A 21,588-nucleotide genomic window follows, 5' to 3' on the forward strand; every position below is an offset into this window, starting at 1 on the left:
GTCTTATAATACTTAAATATGTACACTAATGTTAATTAAAAAATACAGTAAAAATATAGGGAATATTATTAGTCATATTGTGAAATATTTTTACATTTTCAAATAACTGTTTTCTTTTTACTTTTAATTTTCTTTTTTAAATATATTTTAAAATATAATTTGTGATGGCAAGCTTAGTATTTATGTCAACTTTTTGTCTTATAATACTTAAATACGTACACAAATGTGAATAAAAATACAGTAAAAATATAGTAAATATGAATATTATTGTGAAATATTAATAACATTTCAAATAACTTTTCTTTTAAAATATATTTTAAAATGTAATTTGTGATGCAAAGCTTAATATTTATGTGAACTTTTGTCTTATAATACTTAAATACATACACTAAAGTTAATAAAAAATACAGTAAAAATATAGTAAATATAATCAATAATATTGTGAAATATTATTAAATTTTCAAATAACTGTTTTCTTTTAAAATATATTTTTAGCTATAATCTGAATTTTCAGCAGCCATTACTCGTCTTCAGTCACATGAAAAAAACAACAACAAAAATTAAATGTTATTATCCAAAAAAAAAAACAATTTTTTGTATATCTTTTTTTGGAACTTGTGATTAATTGATGAATAGAACATCCAAAAGAATAGCATTTATTGTCACTTTTGATCAAATTACTAGGTCTTTACTAGGTCTACCTCAGTGACCCCACAACTGAATGTACATATTCAAAAGCCAACAGTTTGACTGATGCCATATTGAGCCAAAAAAAAAAAGTGATATACTCATGTTTTCTTTTCAGATGAATGATTTCAATTACCATTAAAGTATTCCCTATACATTGGAGTAGACAACGTAGGCCCGGCACTTAGTTTATGGCTTTAAAAGCCTTTTAGTCATGGTTTACAGCAGATCTGTCTCTTTCAGATGGATTGAGCTCATTAATGAGGTGATAAAAGATGGTTTCATTCTGCTTCTCAATACTGATCATTGACCACCTGCTCACATGCACCATAATAATATGAATTGCTTCTAATATTGAAATTTATAAATGGTTCTTTGCTGGTATTTATTTATTTAGTTACTTATTTCTTTTTTTACTTATTGGCTGTGTGCCTGCTGGGAAGGTGTTGGCAACAGTCTGTCTGTGTTATAAGAGAAAATGTAAATAAAAGGTCAGTTTTTATGAGGACAAATGTGTTTACAGTGCAGTCATGTCCTCTGTGTGACATGAGTGCAATAGACATTTCAAAAAGATAGTAACTTAGAAACCACAGAGCATACAACTTTTTTCCAGTCTAAAGACAATTTATTACCTGTACAAAAAGAACTAAATAATAATAATGAAAGAACGAAAGTGCTTTACTCCCAATGTGAATTGTCACTGCGATGCAACTTAGTACAAATTATAAGTAAAACAGTGCAAACAGTCCATAACGTTGAAACACAACAAATGATAAACATTAAACGACTTAAAAAAGTAATTTTAAAAATACAAATTTGACAATAACAGTTGATGCAATTTGACATTTATACATTTGATTATTTGGACATTTTTAGCATTTAAATGCTGTTAAGATTTTTTTTTAAATGACCATGAAATAATAAACATTGTGGAATTTACATTTTAGTGGTTTCTATTGTGTAAAATATATATATATATTTTTTTTTTAGTGAGATTTTTTTTTTGTTATTTTAAGGGATTTGTTATTCGTTAGCCTCTGAAACCGCTTGCATTTCTTCTGGATTTTGATCTGGAGTCACACTGGTTTTTATTGCACGATCCTCCGTAACTTGAGGGACATGCGGAGCAAGGTTTTCCTGTTTTATATGGAGCCTCTCCAACCCAGTTCCCCCTGGAACAGAGGAAAAACATGTACATGTTTGAATATTTTCCCTTTTCTTTAGTTTTCCCAAAATCTTTAAAATAATTGTGTTGCTTGATTGATACAGTAAAAAATTCTTACTTGATAGAATAGTTGCAAACCAAAAAGGTGGCTTGTTTCCACATACTCCCAAACACATACATGTTTGAACATCTTCTGACAGCACACCCGATCTTATTGCTGGTCGCCCACACCATCTGAATCAAAAAATATACTAAAATCAATAATCTAGACATCTAGAAAAAATAAAGGTGCTTCACGATGCCATAGAAGAAAGTTTTTTGTCTAAATGCTTCCATAAAGAACCTTTAACATCTGCAGAACCAGATCCATTTAAAGTACCTTTATTTTTAAGAGTGTAGATGATCTGAAAACAGTATTAATAATAATAATATTAGAAGTAATATTAAATATAATACGTTTTATAAATAGCTAAACTGAAAACAGTTTAAAAAATGAATTTTTTTTTTTTTTTAAAGTATTATTTTTGTTATTATATATAAAATATTCTATATTATACGTATTTCGGCGTCCCACCTGAGTGTAATGTGTGCAGACCGAGCCACTGCATCTGTTTGGATAGGAGAAATATTGTCTTTCATCATACCAGGATCTTACCAGGTCAATGATTGATCTGTATCTGCAAAATGAAAGAAATATTAACAATCACAGTCAGAAGTGTAGATATAATCCAGAACTGATGTGGTTTTTGGTTTTTGATACCATGACTGCGCCGATATATTGCATGTTGATATAAATGTCTGTACCTTCCAGAGATGATGGACAGGTTTTGTCCAATGTGTCGCAAAACATGAGGCGGTCCATGATCCCAAATGCACTGAGCGGCCCAGGACTCTGCGGATTTAGCCAGTCTCTCATCCCACACCTCACAAAGGAGAGAGAGGATAGATAAACAAATGATTAAAAAACAGTTCACCCATACAGTGACAATGAATTAAGATGATGTCAAGCAACAAAACGGATCAAAACGGTAGATATTTTCCACATGACTTCTTCTATTTTTTGGAAGTCTTCTGGAGCTACGGTAATTTAACATATCAAAGCTTTACTTTAGATGTCTGAATCGTGAGAAACGATTCATTTGAGTCAGAGCTAAATGATTCGTTCACAAATCAGACTCACTGAATGAATGATTCGGTGGCCGTTAACAAGTTTACTTGAAGTGAAGATTGTTAAAAATAGGCCTATAAATGTGATATCACATAATGTCAGAATACAAGCCACTTATGATACATTTATGGTGAATTTGGGTCTTTGTTAGACATTTTCAGTCACCTTGCATTACATGGAAAAGAGCGACCAGATTGTTACATCAAAAAATATTTTTTTTATATGTGTTTGATAACCTTAAAACATTAGTAAAGAAAAAATAGTAGGCTAAAGCTACTAAAAACGTCCTACCATGTATTCCATATTTGCTGCTGGTGGGAAAGCCTGTGAGCGGACGCGGTTGTGATAGTCCAGTATTGCCGTCATATCTTTGCTGGAGATGAAGCGTTTCCGCCGCGTTCGAGGCGCGCTGGTGTCGCTGCTGTTTCTCGGTAGTACGGCCTCCAGAGAAACCTCACTGAGGTGAAGCAGCTCTTTTGGGTCGTCCACCGCCACAGCTGCTGTCGTGCACGGCAGTGTCCACAAGGTGACAGCAAAGAACAGCTGAGCGCAGGCCAAATTCATCATTCTGCCTTCCGTCTGGTCGACTACAGGTGCTTTATTTGTGGAAAGAGAATTCAGTGTCAACGATCTCTCACTGTATTAGGCAGTAAAAGAAGCTCAGGAACGGTACAGTCCCTGCTCAAGTGTAAATACACTTTAATCCTCCAATTTCTGTAGACTATTATAGACCATAGTAACAGAATAAACAAGTCAACATTGATATAAGCAGATTACTTGCTGCGTTACCCAAACGTTTATATAGTCACCCAATAATTGCATCTCCTTTGAATAACATGAGGTAAAATGGTGATAAAATGTTCAATTCTGTGTGAACTGGATTTTTAAAATAATGATAGAAATAGTCATATTAGTCTGACATGTTATAGTTTTTTTTTTTTTTTTAATTTAGATACAATTATAGTTACCTGTAGTTATATTGTAACCTACAACTATATTATATGTGACCCTGGACCACAAAAGTCATAAGGGTCATCTGAAAGCTGAAATAAGCTTTCCACTGATGTATGGTTTGTTAGGATAGAACTATTTTTGTCCGAGGTACAACTATTTGAAAATCAGGAATCTGAGGGTGTAAAAATATCTAAATATTGAGAAAATCACCTTCAAAGTTGTCCAAATGAAGCTCTTAGCAATGCATATTACTAATCAAAAATTAAGTTTTGATATATTTCCGGTAGGAAATTTACAGTATATCTTCCTGGAACGTGATTTTAATATCCTAATGATTTTTGGCATAAAAGAAAAAAGATCATTTTGACCCATACAAAGTATTACAAATATACCCGTGCTACTTATGACTGGTTTTTTGCAGGGTCACATGATATATTCTTATCAAAGTGACATCCACAAAATGACAAGCTTTACACACAAATGCCATCACTAGTCTTTCACATATTATACACATTAACATCTAAACTTTGGAAAATGCATCAGTGCATTGACAACAAAGATCTTTCAACAAACCCCTTTACAAAAATATACATTGTTTCTATTCTAATCATTTAAAAAAAAAATTCTGTGAACACATAATGGCTATTGAAGAGTAAATTGTGGCATATACTTATGAATGTAGTCCTGCGGTCTGAAGGTCTTCAGCTGGAGTGGTCTTCACAGCACATACCTTCAGCGGTGATTCCAGCACTTTAGCACAGCCTGGAGAAGAGCAGCTGAAAAGATCTCCACTTAAACTCTGGCCTTTGCAAACAACGTCTTTGACATGTGTGGCAGCGAACTTTAACTGGGCCAACTCTCTAAGGCCATTTGACGTAAAAGAAAAGCCCTTGTCTCTTTTTCTTCCCCCACAGGGATGTTCCTGAGCTTCAGGAAACAATTTAATGGAAGGTTTTGCTTTTTCAGCACACACTCGGTATGGAAGCTCCAAACAGTCATGCTCTCCAATGGGATTTTAAGATTGATGACTTTTCAACAGTTACATCTCTTCCTTTCCATTACCGTTGTAATTTTCAGATGTTGTTTTACACCATTCTGGGCAACTTCTACCTCATTTATCCTTCATTGAGAATCATACTTGTAGGGCATAACTAAAATAGCATACAGTGCATGCAAAGTAATATTCAAAAACAAACTGTCAGTGCTTGTTTATAGTGGCTACATTGGGCTTTTGTTCCTTTAAATCATCCGTTTCTGTATTATGCTTATATTGGACATTTGTAATCTTTTTGTGAGCTTTGGTTGGAGCTGCACTTAGTCGTCCTGGCAAAATGTTTCAATAAAATAAGTTGAATAAACACAGGCAAGGATTTTATAAAAGCAAGGGAGTTCTATGAATCAAAGGCCAGATTTTGAAGTCAAAGCCCAGTCAGCACATTGTCCCAGCTGTCTAGGATTCCAGGAAGGACATGCCATGTGTAATATCTCAGTCTCTGGGCAGTGCCAATATACACTGCACAACTTTGACTGCAGCAACTACTGAACAGGGTCATCGAGAGCATCGAGTTACAGATTCTGACTTATAAATGATTGAGGCAATCCTTTGGAAAATAGCAGCCTCAGCATAAACTAAACGTCAGAGCAAGATTAATAATATCATTATAACAGGACGTTACTAAAGACAACATATTATTACAGCTGTCCAAATCTTTATTTTAATTATTCATTTCTAATTTAATATGCTAATATTAATACAGCAACAATTAATGCACTCAAACAACATCTGAAATCTAATTTAGATCCAGTATCCGCCTGTTACTTTCGGAGTAACCGATGAGCGTCGCCATGATGGATTAACTTCCATTTGGATGCAATGGCGTAAAAAGATCAACTGAATTAATTACACTGAAACTTTTATAAAAATAATTACATATAAAAATGTGCACTGGGTTAAGCTGTGTGAACTAAAACACTAGAGACCAGAAATGTAAAGCTTTATTCCATTATGAGGCAGAAGAAACATCCGCGTTCAGGGAAAAGGTGGGTATAAATATATGATATTATTTAAAGTCCCCCTGTAGTGAAAATCAAGATTTTATGTTGTTTATTTCTCTGTGTGGTGTTTTTAATATGCTTTTATACAAACCATGTGCCAGTCCATTAATCAACACCATTGCTGAGTATTTTCTCCTTTAAACTGTAGTTTCCCAAAGGTTGTCTTAGAAATACCGTTTGAAACAGCCCTTTTTTGCTACGTCACAAACTAAGTAACCAATCACGTCAAAGGATAGATTCCTATCATTAGCATGCAAAATATACTAATTTGCATACTCATAAATCCGCGTATAGTAAATGAGGCAAGGGGAGTTACATTCAGGCTGTTTTAAGGCATGAGAAAATTATTTTCACAAAAAAAAAAAAAAAAAAAAATTTAAATATGTAATTTTGATGATCAAAGATCAGTTTTTAGGGATACAAATTTTGGCTACAGGGGGACTTTAAATAATAAATCCACCAAAAACTGCCTCACTGACTGCACTGAAAGCCACTTTCCATCTAAGGCAGGGTTGCCAAATTTTCACAACAAAACCCGCCAACTGCTACTCAAAACTAGCCAAATTGCATTTCGGTGGGGGTCGCCCGGTAAAAATGGTGTTCTGGAGGTAAAATACACGGGGTTTTTTAAGCGGGGATTCCCCTGGTAAACTTTGCATTCCAGTGGATAAATACTAATAGCATGTTATTGTGGTTGCTTCAAACCGCGGCAACAGTGTTCAAGTAGCCTAATTTCGCAGGAAAACCGCGGACTTGGCAACACTAACTCAGGGTTTTGCACCTATCATTTGCATAGAGTTAATGGTTTTTTAAATGCTCCGTTTGCACTTGCTCCACTTCACTGTCAGTCCCACAATCCATTGCGTGAATATGGTTATATCATTCTTAACTAATAAAGTCAAAAGTAAAAGAACAGAAAGATATTAACACTTCTAAATGGCAATGCTTTAGAATTCCAGTTTGTAAGTAATGAATACTGTATTATAAGCAAAATACAGTGAAAATCAAAATCAACATTATTTAGAAATATAACTAAGCCTTTATTTTAGCTTTTTAACTTTGCATTCAGCAAGTGCCTTTATAGTAAAGGCTTAGCATCCTCAAAGGAAACTTCAAAAGTTAGCAGTCATCCTCAAACTGCCACGGTCGGCGAGGTCAAGGTTCATCTCGAGGCCTGTTTGGAAGACTTTCTGTTGACTTACTATATAGGCAAGAAAGCCGTAACTTGTTCTGTAGACAAACATATGATGTCACTTTTTAACATACGTAATGTTGTAACCTTTACGGTTTTCCTTTGTACACAGAATGCACTAGTTTGGACATACCACTGATGGTATGTCTTGTTTGACAGTTTTATGTGCTAATATAATGAATACAGAACTCTAAGCTTCAATAAGCCTTTGTGGAGTGTAGCGTTTAAAAATAGCTACAGGCATGTCTCTGTCAATTCTATCACATACTTAATAGTGCTGTCATCAAAGGAGGTGATGAATGTTGAGCAGAAATATCAAATGAATCATTCAGTGCACCTAAGCAGTCCTTGGAAAACATTATAGGTATAACCAGCTTAATTCATTCACATAACAGTTACCTTGACTACATCTCATTCATGCTTTGCATCTGCACAATGCTGAAAGGTCCTTGTGCGTTTTGGGATTGAACGAGAGAGATAAAGTGACTTAAAAAGGTGCACAGCTGTGCCATTATCTCCTCCACAGCAATAGAAAGGGCATTTGGGTCTTTCTGTGTATGAATCACGTCATTTAGCATAAATTCAGAGCTTCCCATTCCCTGGTGCAGCTCCATTTCTCATGTCAGCAGTCTAAACTTTGTTTTGGCAGCCCCGAAAACAAATTTGCTAAGTGATGTAGCCTTTCATGGTGATGGATGGTTCTGAAGGGAGTACAGACAATGGGTCTGTTCTGACCATTGGTTACTGGAATTAAAGGAATCACACCACACGTTTTCTTATTACACATAGATTTAATACCAACACATTTACAGCAGAGGAACTAACTATAATATTAAAGCAATGCATTTTCTCAGTTTTCTCCTGCTGTTGCTGGTACCATTCACTGCCAGTTTCACACACACACCCACACACACTCAATTAAGGAGGGCTTGTGGCAAAAATGCCACTAAAATGAACAAAAATGCCCCAACATATTATAATTGTCGTGATTAAAATGAAATGTGAAAATGAATGATAAGTGTCAATTACATTTAGATTCACTGACACTGCTTCAGATTGCTTTTAGGCACTGTTTTGAGCAGCGTTGAGCCTTATAACCAATCAAACGCGTTTCTGTTAATTTAGGAATGCATCGGCCAATCAGAGGTGCTCGGATTAGTCAGCGCTGAAAGTGCACGAGTTTGCGAATTCTCTCATCCTAAACAACACAGTGTAGATACGATGGAAATAAAAGATTAATTTCGTAGTTTTAGTGATTATAAGGGCAGTTTTTGCATAACATGTGGTAGACTTGGATAATGTCATGCTTGTCTATGAAGCCAGAATGTGACGTGCCACGGTTTATATTGTTTTCTGTATTGATATTAATAATCATTATTACAATATAAATAGCAATAATCTACAATAATGATGAATAATATTGTAACCCTATGAGCTCCTTTTTTTTTCTTTTTTTTTTTTTTTTTTTTTTTTTACATGTACAACAATATACAATTTTAAACAGTCTATTGTTATTGACAACTGTTTAAAATGTGACCCTGGACCACAAAACCATTCATAAGTCATAAGTTTACTTCACCATTTTACAAATAAATGAACTATATATCGTTGGGAAGGTCTAAGACTCCTAAATAAATATTTTACCACTCTTTTGTGTTACAAATTATGTAGGAAAAGTAATAGATTAATTTATGACAAGAGCGCACTTGTGATCTACATCATAACAGGAGTTCTGACCTTTGTCACAAAAAGACTTTCTTCGTTGCCTTTTTCCCTATAACGCAATTATGCATTTGCTACCAGTAAAGCTACAGAAAAACTCAATCATAGTTATTACCTATTATGTAAAACCTGTAGACAAATAATAGGCTTTCACTGTATTTTCTGTATGTGTGTTCCACAGACGAAATGATACATGTTTAAATGACATGAGATTGACTAAGTTTTTTTTAACTATCCTCTTTTAGAGTTTGTGGGACTTTACCCTATATCAAACAATTACATTTTACATTTTTCTTATATATATGCAGATCTGAAAAGTTCTCTTTATGAAGCACTTACAATGTCAAGCTGTAACATTTCAGATTTACTGTCAGGAATGCTCTGAGGAAGAGCAGATGAAGCCATAACTCATTGAGGCCCCCTTCTGTGAGACAGTGTGAAATGGGTCAAGCTTGGGTGGAACACCTCTAGACAATCAGGCCAGAAACAATCTGACTTCCTCCAATATGACATCATCCAGTCTAGACACTTACAAAAGTGTGTGAGGGTAAACGTGATCAGCAAACATGCAGTCATCAACATATAATTACTGTTCTACTTTCTAGTTTACATACACCTTGCAGAATCAGCAAAATGTCAATTATTTTACCAAAATTCAAGGGATCATACAAAATGCATGTTCTTTTATATTTAGTACAGACCTGAATAAGATATTTCACATCAAATGAATAAATCTAAAATTAATTGAAAATAAATTCGGTTTAGGTTCTCCCATGAAACCTTCAGACATCTTAAGCCCATTCAGCTAACAGATCTCTAGTTCATTAAAATCATATTACGTTTATTCTCTTGACTCTTCTTGACTGCATACAGGAGTGTCCAAGCTGGATAAAATGACTGAAAGAAGGGTCTAAATGCACCTGTACTGTTTCCAGTTGTAACTGCTTCAGAGATTTCCAAATGATTTTTAAATCCATGGCAATCGCTTTTAAAACAGCAGTATTTAACATCCTGTCAGACTGCTCTGTCTGGCACAATATGTGAAAGCAGAATGGAGAGACAACATAGCCAAATGGCACACATACTTGGAAACTCTGTGTTTGAATAAATACACTCCTGCCAATAAAGAGTGCAACAAGGGCAAACCTGTGGAACTTTCCAAGTTAATTTTTTAAATTATACCAAACATATTGAACAAAGATTTTCAAAAATGATTTTTTTATATATATAATTGCACACCGAACACTGTCTGTTCTCTCAGGTCTATCTAGATTTTTAGGCTGTGTGCTAAAATCGATTTAATGGGATACGATGTTACTTGTAAAAAAAAAAAAAAAAAAAAAAAAAAAAAAAAAAAAAAAGCAGATGTTTTCGTGACTATATTATAGTGCCACCTATTGGACAATGAAGGGTTACTCACCCATTCTACATTCCACCACGTCATGTATATATAATATTCTCTATTATAGATCAGTGCATTCCGCGAAGATTTGTTTTTAAATGTAAATATATTTTGATATGTTTTAAAATAACTATATTTGTTCAAACTTTTAAATTCACATCATCCAACCAGCCTCTTTTCTGCCATCTTTTCTTGTTCTGGTATTATAATCTCACACAACGTTGAAAGATCTTACTTTTGTGATAATTAATTATGACAGCAGATTGAGCAGCAACTCGCCCGGTTTCAGATTGCGAAATTCCTACTAGACTCCTACTAGAGCTATGGTTTTGCTCATGCATATTAATCAGGCTGCGCCAACGTGTTTAGTAACCTTCCTATGGCGGACGTCTCTACTTGAATATTGATTAGCTAACGACGACGTTGCTTAGTAGCTCTCCAATGGCGAAGGCTTGCTCATGAATATTAATCAAACACCCGTCACCATAGTAGAATTCGTAGTAGGACAGTTTCTGTTTCCGCATTCAAACACGCACAGTACACAGAACAACATGGCTGCAGTAGGCAGCTTAGTGAACAGTTTAGCTTGTCTTTGGAGACAGCCATGTACCCGTACTTATTTACCGCATTTGTTCTTTTGTATTTCGTTTACAGGGTCGGTTTTGAAAATGATGGGCCTCGTGCCGGAGAGCTACTTCAGTAACAGCAGAAATGTTTTAAATCTGTGAGTACAAGTCTACTTTATATGGTAGGAACCTTACCTAGATAGAACTCAGTGAAACACTATAGTGCTAATTTAGTAGAAATGTGCCGTTTTTAATAATAACAATAAGAAGAATATGCAATATAAAGGCAATAGGTTTTAAGCAGTTAAAAAAAACAATGCTTGTCATTGACAACTTACTTTGACTTTGATGTTTGACTCCAAAGTCATTCATTCGTTCTCACTTCTCTTTTTTCCACTTTCAGATATTTTGTGAAAGTTTCTTGGGGATGGACCATTGTTTTACTTGTGCCTTTCATCTATTACTCCAACCTGTACAAAAAAAGCCACACATTTGTGTTGAGGCGGCTGACGTCACTAGTGGTGGCAACATTGATTTGGTACACCTGCACTGAGACGTTTTTCTACATTGAAGACATTACCGGTATATGCTACGAGTCAGACACCATGCAAATCAGCCGTGGTGAAATACCAACAAAAGCAGCGTGCAGGAAGGCCGGATTCATCTGGGATGGATTTGACATATCAGGACACTCCTTCATCTTGACTTACTCTTCTCTTGTGATTGTGCAAGAAATGGTGCCCATGTTACACATACCGCGGAGTGACAGAAACATTCGTCTTGAATGTCTTTATATAGCACTCAATGCGATTGTTGCCATCTGGATATGGATGTTCGGATGCACTTCAGTGTATTTCCATGATATCATAGACAAGATTCTAGGGACGTCGTGCGGGATATTAGGGTGGTACGTGACTTATGTTGTTTGGTACCCGATGCCTATTTCCCCAGGTCTCCCTCCACAGGAAAAACAACATGCTTAGTGTGAGAACCTAATGCTACAATGCACTACAACAAGCTACACATATCTGCACTGTTTATGTTTTGTGAGATCAAGTGAGGCGGTAGGCAGCTGGTGTTCCTAAAATGACAATCTGAAATCTGAGAGGTCACATCTGAACCTTATTGTTGCCTTCAAATGTTTGTGGCTTCGTACAGAACTGGAATAGTAAACCTGACAATAAATTTAGCTTTTACAGTAGTCTGCTGCTGCTTTCTGTAATCAACCTGCAACCATCAGCTTTTAATAGTAAATATATAAAGTTTTATCCCCTTGACACTAATATTTTAAATATTTATCGGGCTATTTATTGATTTTAAACAAAGTCAGAGAATTACAGTGTAATGTATTTGTGTAAAATATATATTTACATTGTGTTTTAATAGGACCATTTTATGTGTTCTGTTTGAATGCCAATTTACTGTTCGTTCATACGTGCCATTGTTAGATTAGTCGTTAGCAGTTGTTGTCATTCCTCATGTGACTGAATGTTAAGCGTCTGATCAGTTTGTCACAGGAAAACGGACACAAAAAGGATCTAAAATATACTGTTTGCAATATTATAAGACTGCCTAGGGACTGGATTGATATTTAAGTGAACATTTGGCTGTATTTCTTACAGGTTTGAGGAACAATGCAAATTAGATGTAAAATAATTCCACAATACAAACAATGGGACATGCTGGTTATGGAGGGCACATCCATTAGTCATTTCATGCGTGTCAATTAAAAATGTTTTTGAACAATTATCATTGCGATTATGCTTGTTGTAATACATCAGTGTTCCAAAGAAAGCAAGCAGCAACATGTTATTATGTTGAGTTACTGTACTGTATCCATTTTGAACTGTGTTGACACCAAGTTCTTAGTATAACAACACATCACCGAGATGTGCTTTTATTTAATTCATGGTGTTTGAATTAATAAATAGCTTTGAACTAAGGACCTCTGATTTTGTTGTGCATTTTAGTTCTCACTGTTGTCTCATGGTAAAACTCTAAATCAAATTAAAGGATTAAAAAAGGTTTGCTGAAAATGTAAAATGTACAGATTTGGTGAAATTTAGCATTATATTACTTGCTCACCAATGGATCCCCAGCAGTGAATGGGTGCCATCAGAGAAACATCTGTTTTTATCTTCTGACAGGTCCAATTCACTGCAGAGCAGTGAGCATCTGTTTAGACCAGGGTATGATTCCTCGATTAAAAAATCCTCGACTGCATTTTGCCTGTGTTGAGTAACCGGCAAAATAGCAGAAGTGGTGCATTCCATGGACGAGAATCCGTTAAACGCATTATAGAGTGTTTTCACGCCTATATTAGTGGCACTAAATGTAAACAATGCCACTGAAGTGAATGAAACGTACATTTCGCTAAATATTGCTGCCTAAAATGGTCAGTTATTGTCATATTTTGGGCTGTACTTACCGGTCAGACTGAGAAAAACGTGGAATACTATAGACTGCCAAAAGCTATAAAAAATCAAGGAGAAGAGTGCAAAAAGGTATTTGTGTTTGGCCAAACTGAACCAGAATTTCCAGGGCAAGAATCCTGACAATATTCAAGTTTGTTCTTATCATTTCCGGTCAGGTAGGTGAAATATGTGACCCTGGATCACAAAACCAGTCGTAAGGGTCATTTTTTCAAAATTGAGATTTATACAGCATATGAAAGCTGAATAAATAAGCTTTTCATTGATGTTAGTTTGTTAGGATAGGACAATATTTGGCTGAGATGCAACTATTTAAAAATCAGGAATCTGAGGGTGCAAAAAAATCTAAATACTGAAAAAATCACCTTTAAAGTTCTTCAAATAATGTTCTTAACAATGTATATTACTAATCAAAAATTAAGTTTTCATACATTTACAGTAGGAATTTTACAAAATATCTTAATGGAACACGATCTTTACTTAATTTCTTAACGATTTTTGCCATAAAAGAAAAATCAAAAATTTTGACCCATACAGTGTATTTTTGGCTATTGTATTTTTGGCTATTGCTACAAATTGGCTATTGTTTTGGTGGTCCAGGGTCACATATTAGGTTAATATCTTAATTAATACATATCACTTATTAACTTTAGTTTGTCAAAATATTGTGCCCTTTCTTGCTTACTAAGTCCTTCTCTATATGATTTAGTTTTCACACGTTTTTTCCGTTGTTTAAACAGCATAAATTAGCAAAACAACATATTCGGTAGTACATTAACCTTGCAATCCATGCTGTTGTTTACATCCGAGTATCGCCAATATGGCTGCGCATCCGAGCAACTAATCAAACAGGTAAGTGCAATGTTCATCCCGATTTCAAAAGCTCAAACCCTCACTCTGAGTTTACACGTTTTCATGTCCGCATATTGAAGTAATTACAGTAGCTGTAGCATTTTTGTTGTAAAGAAATATTAAAGATTAAGTGGATATTTAAATAAATACTCAGTATTAAACAAGGATTAGATCGCTCAGTAAAGTATAAAAACAATCGTCAGACCGTTGGCGCCCTATGCAGTCATTAGTTATAATGCATAATTCATGTTATTGCATAATTCAGCTTTATTGTTTTTAATACATTATGTATTTTAGCAGTTTTGTTCTATAAAACCATATAATTACTTGCTTTTGATACTTTATTTTAACTAATTATTGTTGCTTCATTGCTATTATATGTATTGTTTGCTTAGGTCTGTTTTTTGGCTACAAAAAATAATTACGACCGATTACTCGATTACCAAATAATTTTTAGTTACAGCCCTGATTCAGATGAAGAAACGTCTACATTTACATTTTATATGAGTACATTTAAGCAAATGTTCATTTTTGCCTGAACTATTATTTGAAATATCTTATCAAATATGCTGTACTGTCTTTCATTGCTCTTTCACTTCTCCCTGTTTTGGTGCTGTGAAAAAATTCTGGATCTCTCTGGACAAATGTTGCAGTAGTGATTCACAATTTAATGTGTGTCATGGGGGAAAGGATGTCCCCCTCTTGTGCCAGCGTGATTGGTACAGTCCGAGCCCCAGTCAATGGTGTTTCAAAACCTAGATGTTGCTAGAATGTGCCTTTTAGAGTGAGGGAGGGGGTTTATGCTCATAGAGCTGCGGTCATTACAGCAGTACAGCATCATCACCGTCTGTGTGCAGCATCCCAGACAGGTATAGAGAGTACAGACTAAGCTCTAAAGACAGACACGAAGACTTTTTTAAGTAAGACAAATCAGATTCAAAACTGAGACCATGACGCAGGGAAAGGTAAGTATTCTTTCCTTTTTTATTATTTGATTTTAATTATTGACTATTAACCAAAAGCAGTCAGTTTTTGTCTTATCTGTGAATTTAGTGGTCTGGATGGCTGTAATATCTTTTACGTGCTAGACTAGAAACTGCTTTGATTTCACCTGTCCCCCATGATGATTAATGATCCAGTGACACAAAAATAAGCTTTGTCATGTCTTGGATCTGTTCCTTATGTTTTGGACTGATTTCCTTCGGCTAAATTTAGGTATTTTTGCTTTAGGAGCTCTTTTTGATTTTTTGAAGCCTGCTAGTATATCATCTATTATAATGTTTTACAACTGCGTGAGCAAGCTGCAAAGGTAGAGTTAGAAAATAATGTCTACAAGACATTTCATATGTAGTAAATACAGCTTATTAAATATTTTTTTATTATGGTTCTGCTGAGTTTTTATGCTTTCAATTACATGTGTAAGGAATATTTTTATTTCTTTGTTAACAAGGTTTGTTCTCAGCTTCTAGAATTAAATGGATCAGGGTATACAGGAAAAAAAGCATCTTCTAAGGTGCCTTGTGATGTCATTTACCGACAGCAAACTCTCCTATTACAATGAATTAGTTATTGATAAGTAATGGCCAGATCAATTACTCACTCTCTCCATTCACAGTTACGTAAAACACTAATTGTGCAAAAGAGTTAACCAATCTGTGCATAGCCATGTATGAAAAAATAATAATTGTATCCACCTTATTTTTCTGGTATTTTCTGAGACTTCCGGTTCATTAGCCGCTGTAGGGAAATAATGAGAAAAATAACAAAGTGGAGTAAACGGTAAAATTGTTTGCACTACAAACTAGTGTGTTCATAATTAAATTAGTACATTAAAATAATGTGGTATGACACATCAGTTTGCAAGATCAAGCCGAAAACGAGCAGTTTGTATAGCAATTGCTGGAAGCGAATGAAACCAAATGGCAGTGGCAGCTAAATAAACATATATTTATAATAAAAAAATATTGCTCTGACAGATGCATAATGTAAGAAATTACAATGAATAACAGGTTCTGTAACAATACAGTCTCATTTTAAGAATAATTCTAATTAATGGAAAGCTAATATATTGCCATTGAGTGCACACATATATACAGAAAAACAAATGAAGTTTGATATGTTTACAGGTTTCAGTGACGAACAAGTCAAACAATGACTCAGATGTTCAGCCGATGGCTTCAGGTCCTCCAAGTTATGAGGAGGCAACTGCTGGTAATATTACTTTTTCCTTAGTGAACTTCCTTTTTTAACTGATCTGCACCTTTAAATCATTATTAAAGGGGTTGTCCACCTACAAATGAAAATTCTGTTATTATTTATCCCCCTCATGTTATTTCAAAACTGTAGAACAAAAAAAGATATTTTGAAGAATGTTGCTAACCAAATGGTTTTGGGTTCCATGACTGATGATAATACTATGGAAGTCAATGGGACCTAAAAGGGTTTGGTTTTCTGGTATTCTTCAAAATATCTTCTTTTATGTTTCACAGTGAAAGAACAAAGAAATCCATACAGGTTTTGAAGGACACAAGGGGGAGTAAATGATGGACTATCCCTTTAATTCAGTGAATGCAAACGTACTTTGGCAACTATGCACTACTGTAGGACACTAATGGCATTTAACACCCATGACAGCCATTGTGGATGTTATAACTTTCTTTTTTTTTGTTATTGAAAGGTGGAAGCCCTTGTTATAGCGGAGCTTATCCTGGAGATAGTGAGATGCTCACAGAATTCAGCTGGGATGACCAAAACATCAGGAGGATATTCATCCGCAAGGTATTGTTGCCTTCTTTTTGGCGTTTCTGTTCTGCTGTGGAAAATAGGAGGTGAATAATGTAATATTATTTACTGTAGGTGTACACCATCCTGATGCTCCAGCTATCTGTCACAGCAGCCTTTGTGGCTCTTTTCATTTTCTGGTGAGTGTGTGAGCTAAACAAACGGTCATAATGCATTATTTCTTTTTCAAGCTTGTTTAACAAGTATGTCTTGTTTAACTTGTAGCGAACCTGTGAAGTATTACATACAGGCCAACCCTGGCTGGTATTGGGCATCATAGTAAGTACAAATCTTTACTTTTGGTTGACATTGTAAATGTAAATCCTAAGATTCAGTTTGAATTTAGACAGCATATCATACAGTAATGCAGTAGTAGTGTACACTTTTCCTTTATGTGTTGCATTGTCAGTGAATAATGGCTTGATTGTCTTTTTCTCCTAACAGTGTAGTGTTTTTTATCACATATCTGACCCTATCCTGCTGCCGTGGACCCCGGTAAGTTCATTCGTAGAGATACAATGCATATCAATAATATAATTAAATATAATATAATATAATGTAATATAATAATAAATAAACTTTTATTTATCATATCATTTATAAGCTTTATAAGCTTTTTTAGCAATTAACATTTCCAACAAATTTGACATATGATATAATATGCATTAATTTCTATTTTTCTACATATAGGAGGCAGTTCCCATGGAATCTGATTCTGCTTGTCATCTTTGTAAGTATTACAACAACCAAAACAAGTCTATGCTCATCAAACTATTATTTGACAAATACTAATATTGATCAAGAACAAGACTTTCTCTATTTATATAATATAATATAATATAATATAATATATATAATTTCTCCTCTTCTGTTCTAGACTCTGTCTCTGTCTTACATGACAGGAATGTTGTCCAGGTAGAGTCTTACATTATATGTGTATCATGTCTTTTTTTTTTTACATACATGTTAAAAACAAACTTTATAGGGATAGTTCACCCAAAAATGAAAATTCTGTCATTAATTACTCATGTCATTCCAAACCCATAAGACCTTTGTTCATCTTCGGAACACAAATTAAGATTTTTTTATAAAATCCGAGAGCTTTCTGTCCCTACATAGACACTAAAGCAACTGACATGTTCAAGGCCCAGAAAGGTAGTAAGGACATCCTTAAAATAGTCCATGTGACATCAGTGGTTCAGCTGTAATGTTATGAAGTTATGAGAATACTTTTTGTGCGCAAAGAAAAACAAAAATAACAACTATATTAAACAATTTCTTCTCTTCCGTGTCAGTCTTCAATGCACATTCACAACAGTACCATAGCATGCCATAGTCAATCACATGGACTATTTTAATGATGTCCTTACTACCTTTCTGGGCCTTCAATGTGGTAGTTGCTGTCAATGCAGGTGATATAAAAGTGAAATATCTTTGCATGTAATAAGATCAGACTTTTATGTGCCTGTTTTTTATTGAAATATTCCACCTCTGGTTTTCTCTCTCTAGCTACTACAATACTAAATCTGTCATCATCTGCCTGGGAATTACTGCCTTGGTGTGTCTTGCTATTACCATCTTTAGCTTCCAAACCAGGGTTAGTACTTTTAAAAGCATATTTTCATTTTTCTTGAATGCAGTCATTTTCAAGTTTAATCTGGAATATATTTATTCAGATCAAATGTTTGTGATTTTACAGATTGATATTACTTCATACCAAGGCGTGCTGCTAATCTTCTGCACAGTATTGTTTATTTGTGGACTTGTCCTGGCAATCATCCTGCCCTTTGGATACGTGAGTACCAATGTCAGCAGTTGACTGGTACATTTATTAATTGTCAGCAGGGTGCTGGACTTTAATATTTATAGAAATGGGAATGTGCTTTCAGCAAAGTTTTCCACTTTTCTCTTTACAGGTTCCATGGTTGCACGCTCTGTACGCTGCCTTGGGAGCAATATTGTTTTGCATGGTAAATAATCATAAGTAATTTAGATAAGATATTATATTGGATTAACCCTGTACAGTGTGACAGAGAAAATAATAGTCAGAAAATTCTATTTTTTCAAAACTTAAAAGAATTACCGTTGAGGTCAAAAGTTTACATACACCTTGCAGAATCTGCAAAATGTTAATTATTTTATCAAAATAAAAGGTATCATACAAAATGCATGTTATTTTTTATTTAGTACTGATCTGAATAAGATATTTCACATAAAAGATGTTTACATATAGTCCAAAAGAGAAAACAATAGCTGAATTTATAAAAATTACCACATTTAAAAGTTTACATACACCTGATTCTTAATACTGTGTTGTTCACTAAATGATCCATAGCTATGTTTTTTTTGTTTAGTGATAGTTCTTCAGAAAAGTCCTTTAGGTCCTTTGTATTTCAAATTCTTTGTATTTCCAGCATTTTTGTATATTCGAATCCTTTCCAATAATGACTGTATGATTTTGAGATCCATCTTTTTAAACTGAGGACAACTGAGGGACTCATATGCAACTATTACAGACAGTTCAAACACTGCGATGTGTTAAGAGCCGGGGTTGAAAACATTTGAACAATGAAGATAAAAGTGTACATTTTTGTTATTTTGCCTAAATATCATATTTTATTAATTTGGTACAGCCCTTCAGAAGCTACAGAAGATACTTACATGTTTACCAGAAGACAAATAAGTCAGTAATACCCTGATCTTCAGATTCAAAAGTTTTCACCCCCCATCTCTTACTGCATCAGTATCAGCATCAGTGAGCATTTGAACCTTCTGTAATAGTTGCATATGAGTCCCTCAGTTGTCCTCACTGTGAAAAGATGGATCTCAAAATCATACATTCGTAAATAAACAGAAATGCTGAAAAAAAACAAAGAATTTGTGGGACCTGAAGGATTTTTTCTGAAGAACAGAAGGCAGTTTAACTGTATAGGACAAACAAGGGACTCATGAACTATGAACTATTACTGAAAAAACAAACAAACAAACAAAAAAACACAACTGTGGATCATTCAGGTAACAACACAATATAAAGATTTTATTTTTGATATATTAGGCTTTTAAGGCTTATATGTCCTCAAGGATGTCACTGATATTTATGCATTTATTTATTTGAGTTCAGTCAGGATATAATCAGTGCAAAATAAAACCTGACAAGGTGTTTAGGACCCCTATCCCCTTTGTTTGTTAGTAATCAATTGTCATCTTTTTCATCTCTTTTTTTGTCTTTTAGTTCCTGGCATTTGACACACAGATGCTGATGGGGAAAAAGCAATACACAATAAGCCCCGAGGAATACATCTTTGCCACCCTCAGCTTATACCTGGACATTGTTTACATCTTCTCTTTCATTCTCCAGTTGTTTGGAACTCCTGAACGGGAGTGAATGTGCTGTTTAAGCTCTAACAGCTTCAGCTCTAACTGTCTTTCCAGTGTGATCCTGTCTTTCCAGCATGATATGGATCTTCAGTGCACGCTGTTGTGTTTAAGCCCCTCACCTCAGCTTCTACCATGTGCCATGCGTTCATCCTGTAGCGTGAAGGAGGTCTTGCATATACATTGCGTACATACACTGTTAAAACTTTAACAACATTCAGCAAGTTTTACAAACAGTGTCATAGAAAACAAAACCGAAAATAGAAACGCACTGATGTCAACTGTGAAACCTACATGATGTCATTAGCATGAAATAGAGCACAAACACCATCACATTGAGGTGAAACTGTGTAGTAGGATTTATCCATCAATATCCACCGCTTTCCTCTTTGTGTCTGGTCCTGCAAAAGACTCATATGTAATATCACAGCATGAGGACATTTAAAAAAAAATCAATCTGAGCAACTAGATATTGTGATGAATATTTTCATAAAATAGTGGCTGGCTGGGTTTTTTGAGTGCGCATACGGTTTGCAATCAAAGTAAAATGTACATTTCTGAGTTCATTTGTTCAAATTTGATTTAAATGATCTGTTTCAATTTGAATCTAGCATAATATTCCATATGCTTGGAATTTTCTATTTGGCGATTTTCACTGCCATTGTAAGATATGCTTTTTGAGCATTATTTATTTTGTTTAGGCTTATATGTGTTCTTTAATTTGAGTTGTTTCATTCCAGAGGAGTATTAATGTATTATCATAGCACAGATCTATTTTTGAAGAAAATGATTTGAAATGATTTTGAATGTGTACATAGATTTACAGTGTTCACTAAAAAATTGCAAAATAACTAGCTGGAGTTAAACAAAATGCAGTGCTTTATATTAGATATTTTTCCTGTTTGTGGCCTTTACAGTAGAGACAGTGTATGACTAATAAATGGAATTTATTAAAATGTATTGAATTTGAAATTATTAAATGGCAATTTATGTTTCAGTTGCTGAAAAAAATATGCATTTCCTCTAGGAGGTTAATTAGAGTAAACAAATGTGAATGTTCTTGAATTTCTCTGAAAACACAAATATAAATAAATTCCCTCCTATGTTTTTGTGTGCGTGTGTGTTATCATAGTAATATTATACATTATTAACACAATTATCTCACTTTTTAATAAAACAAGTTACATTTATGTGGGGGACCTTAAATTTGAATTTACGTCAAAGAGACCAGTTTTGT

At 34.4% G+C, this 21,588-nt stretch overlaps 3 protein-coding genes across 4 annotated transcripts; 2 read left to right on the forward strand and 1 right to left on the reverse strand.

Annotated features, from left to right (window-relative positions):
- Positions 1-1,371: 1,371 nt before the first annotated feature.
- On the reverse strand, positions 1,372-11,335 carry r3hdml (R3H domain containing-like). 2 transcript variants are annotated; one of them, XM_051097288.1, is made up of 6 exons: positions 11,250-11,335; positions 3,312-3,616; positions 2,657-2,775; positions 2,427-2,529; positions 1,971-2,086; positions 1,372-1,859 (listed from the first exon to the last, which is right to left on the reverse strand). In XM_051097288.1, the coding sequence occupies exons 1-6, from the start codon at positions 11,281-11,283 to the stop codon at positions 1,718-1,720; spliced, it is 819 nt and encodes a 272-aa protein (XP_050953245.1). In that variant the 5' UTR covers positions 11,284-11,335; the 3' UTR covers positions 1,372-1,717. The 2 variants fall into 2 exon arrangements, with proteins under 2 accessions (XP_050953245.1, XP_050953246.1); XM_051097289.1 differs by lacking the exon at positions 11,250-11,335 and adding an exon at positions 4,645-5,053.
- fitm2 (fat storage inducing transmembrane protein 2) lies at positions 10,862-12,850 on the forward strand. The gene is made up of 2 exons (XM_051097298.1): positions 10,862-11,069; positions 11,315-12,850. The coding sequence occupies exons 1-2, from the start codon at positions 10,897-10,899 to the stop codon at positions 11,892-11,894; spliced, it is 753 nt and encodes a 250-aa protein (XP_050953255.1). The 5' UTR covers positions 10,862-10,896; the 3' UTR covers positions 11,895-12,850.
- A 2,144-nt stretch (positions 12,851-14,994) lies between these two features.
- Positions 14,995-21,446, forward strand: LOC127155198 (protein lifeguard 2-like). The gene is made up of 12 exons (XM_051097287.1): positions 14,995-15,160; positions 16,322-16,406; positions 16,873-16,973; positions 17,052-17,116; positions 17,202-17,255; positions 17,421-17,471; positions 17,667-17,706; positions 17,854-17,891; positions 18,486-18,573; positions 18,676-18,771; positions 18,893-18,946; positions 20,209-21,446. The coding sequence occupies exons 1-12, from the start codon at positions 15,146-15,148 to the stop codon at positions 20,359-20,361; spliced, it is 840 nt and encodes a 279-aa protein (XP_050953244.1). The 5' UTR covers positions 14,995-15,145; the 3' UTR covers positions 20,362-21,446.
- The last annotated feature ends 142 nt before the right edge of the window (positions 21,447-21,588 follow it).

Source organism: Labeo rohita, chromosome 23 (assembly GCF_022985175.1).
Source record: "Labeo rohita strain BAU-BD-2019 chromosome 23, IGBB_LRoh.1.0, whole genome shotgun sequence".
Taxonomy (NCBI): Eukaryota; Metazoa; Chordata; class Actinopteri; order Cypriniformes; family Cyprinidae; genus Labeo; species Labeo rohita.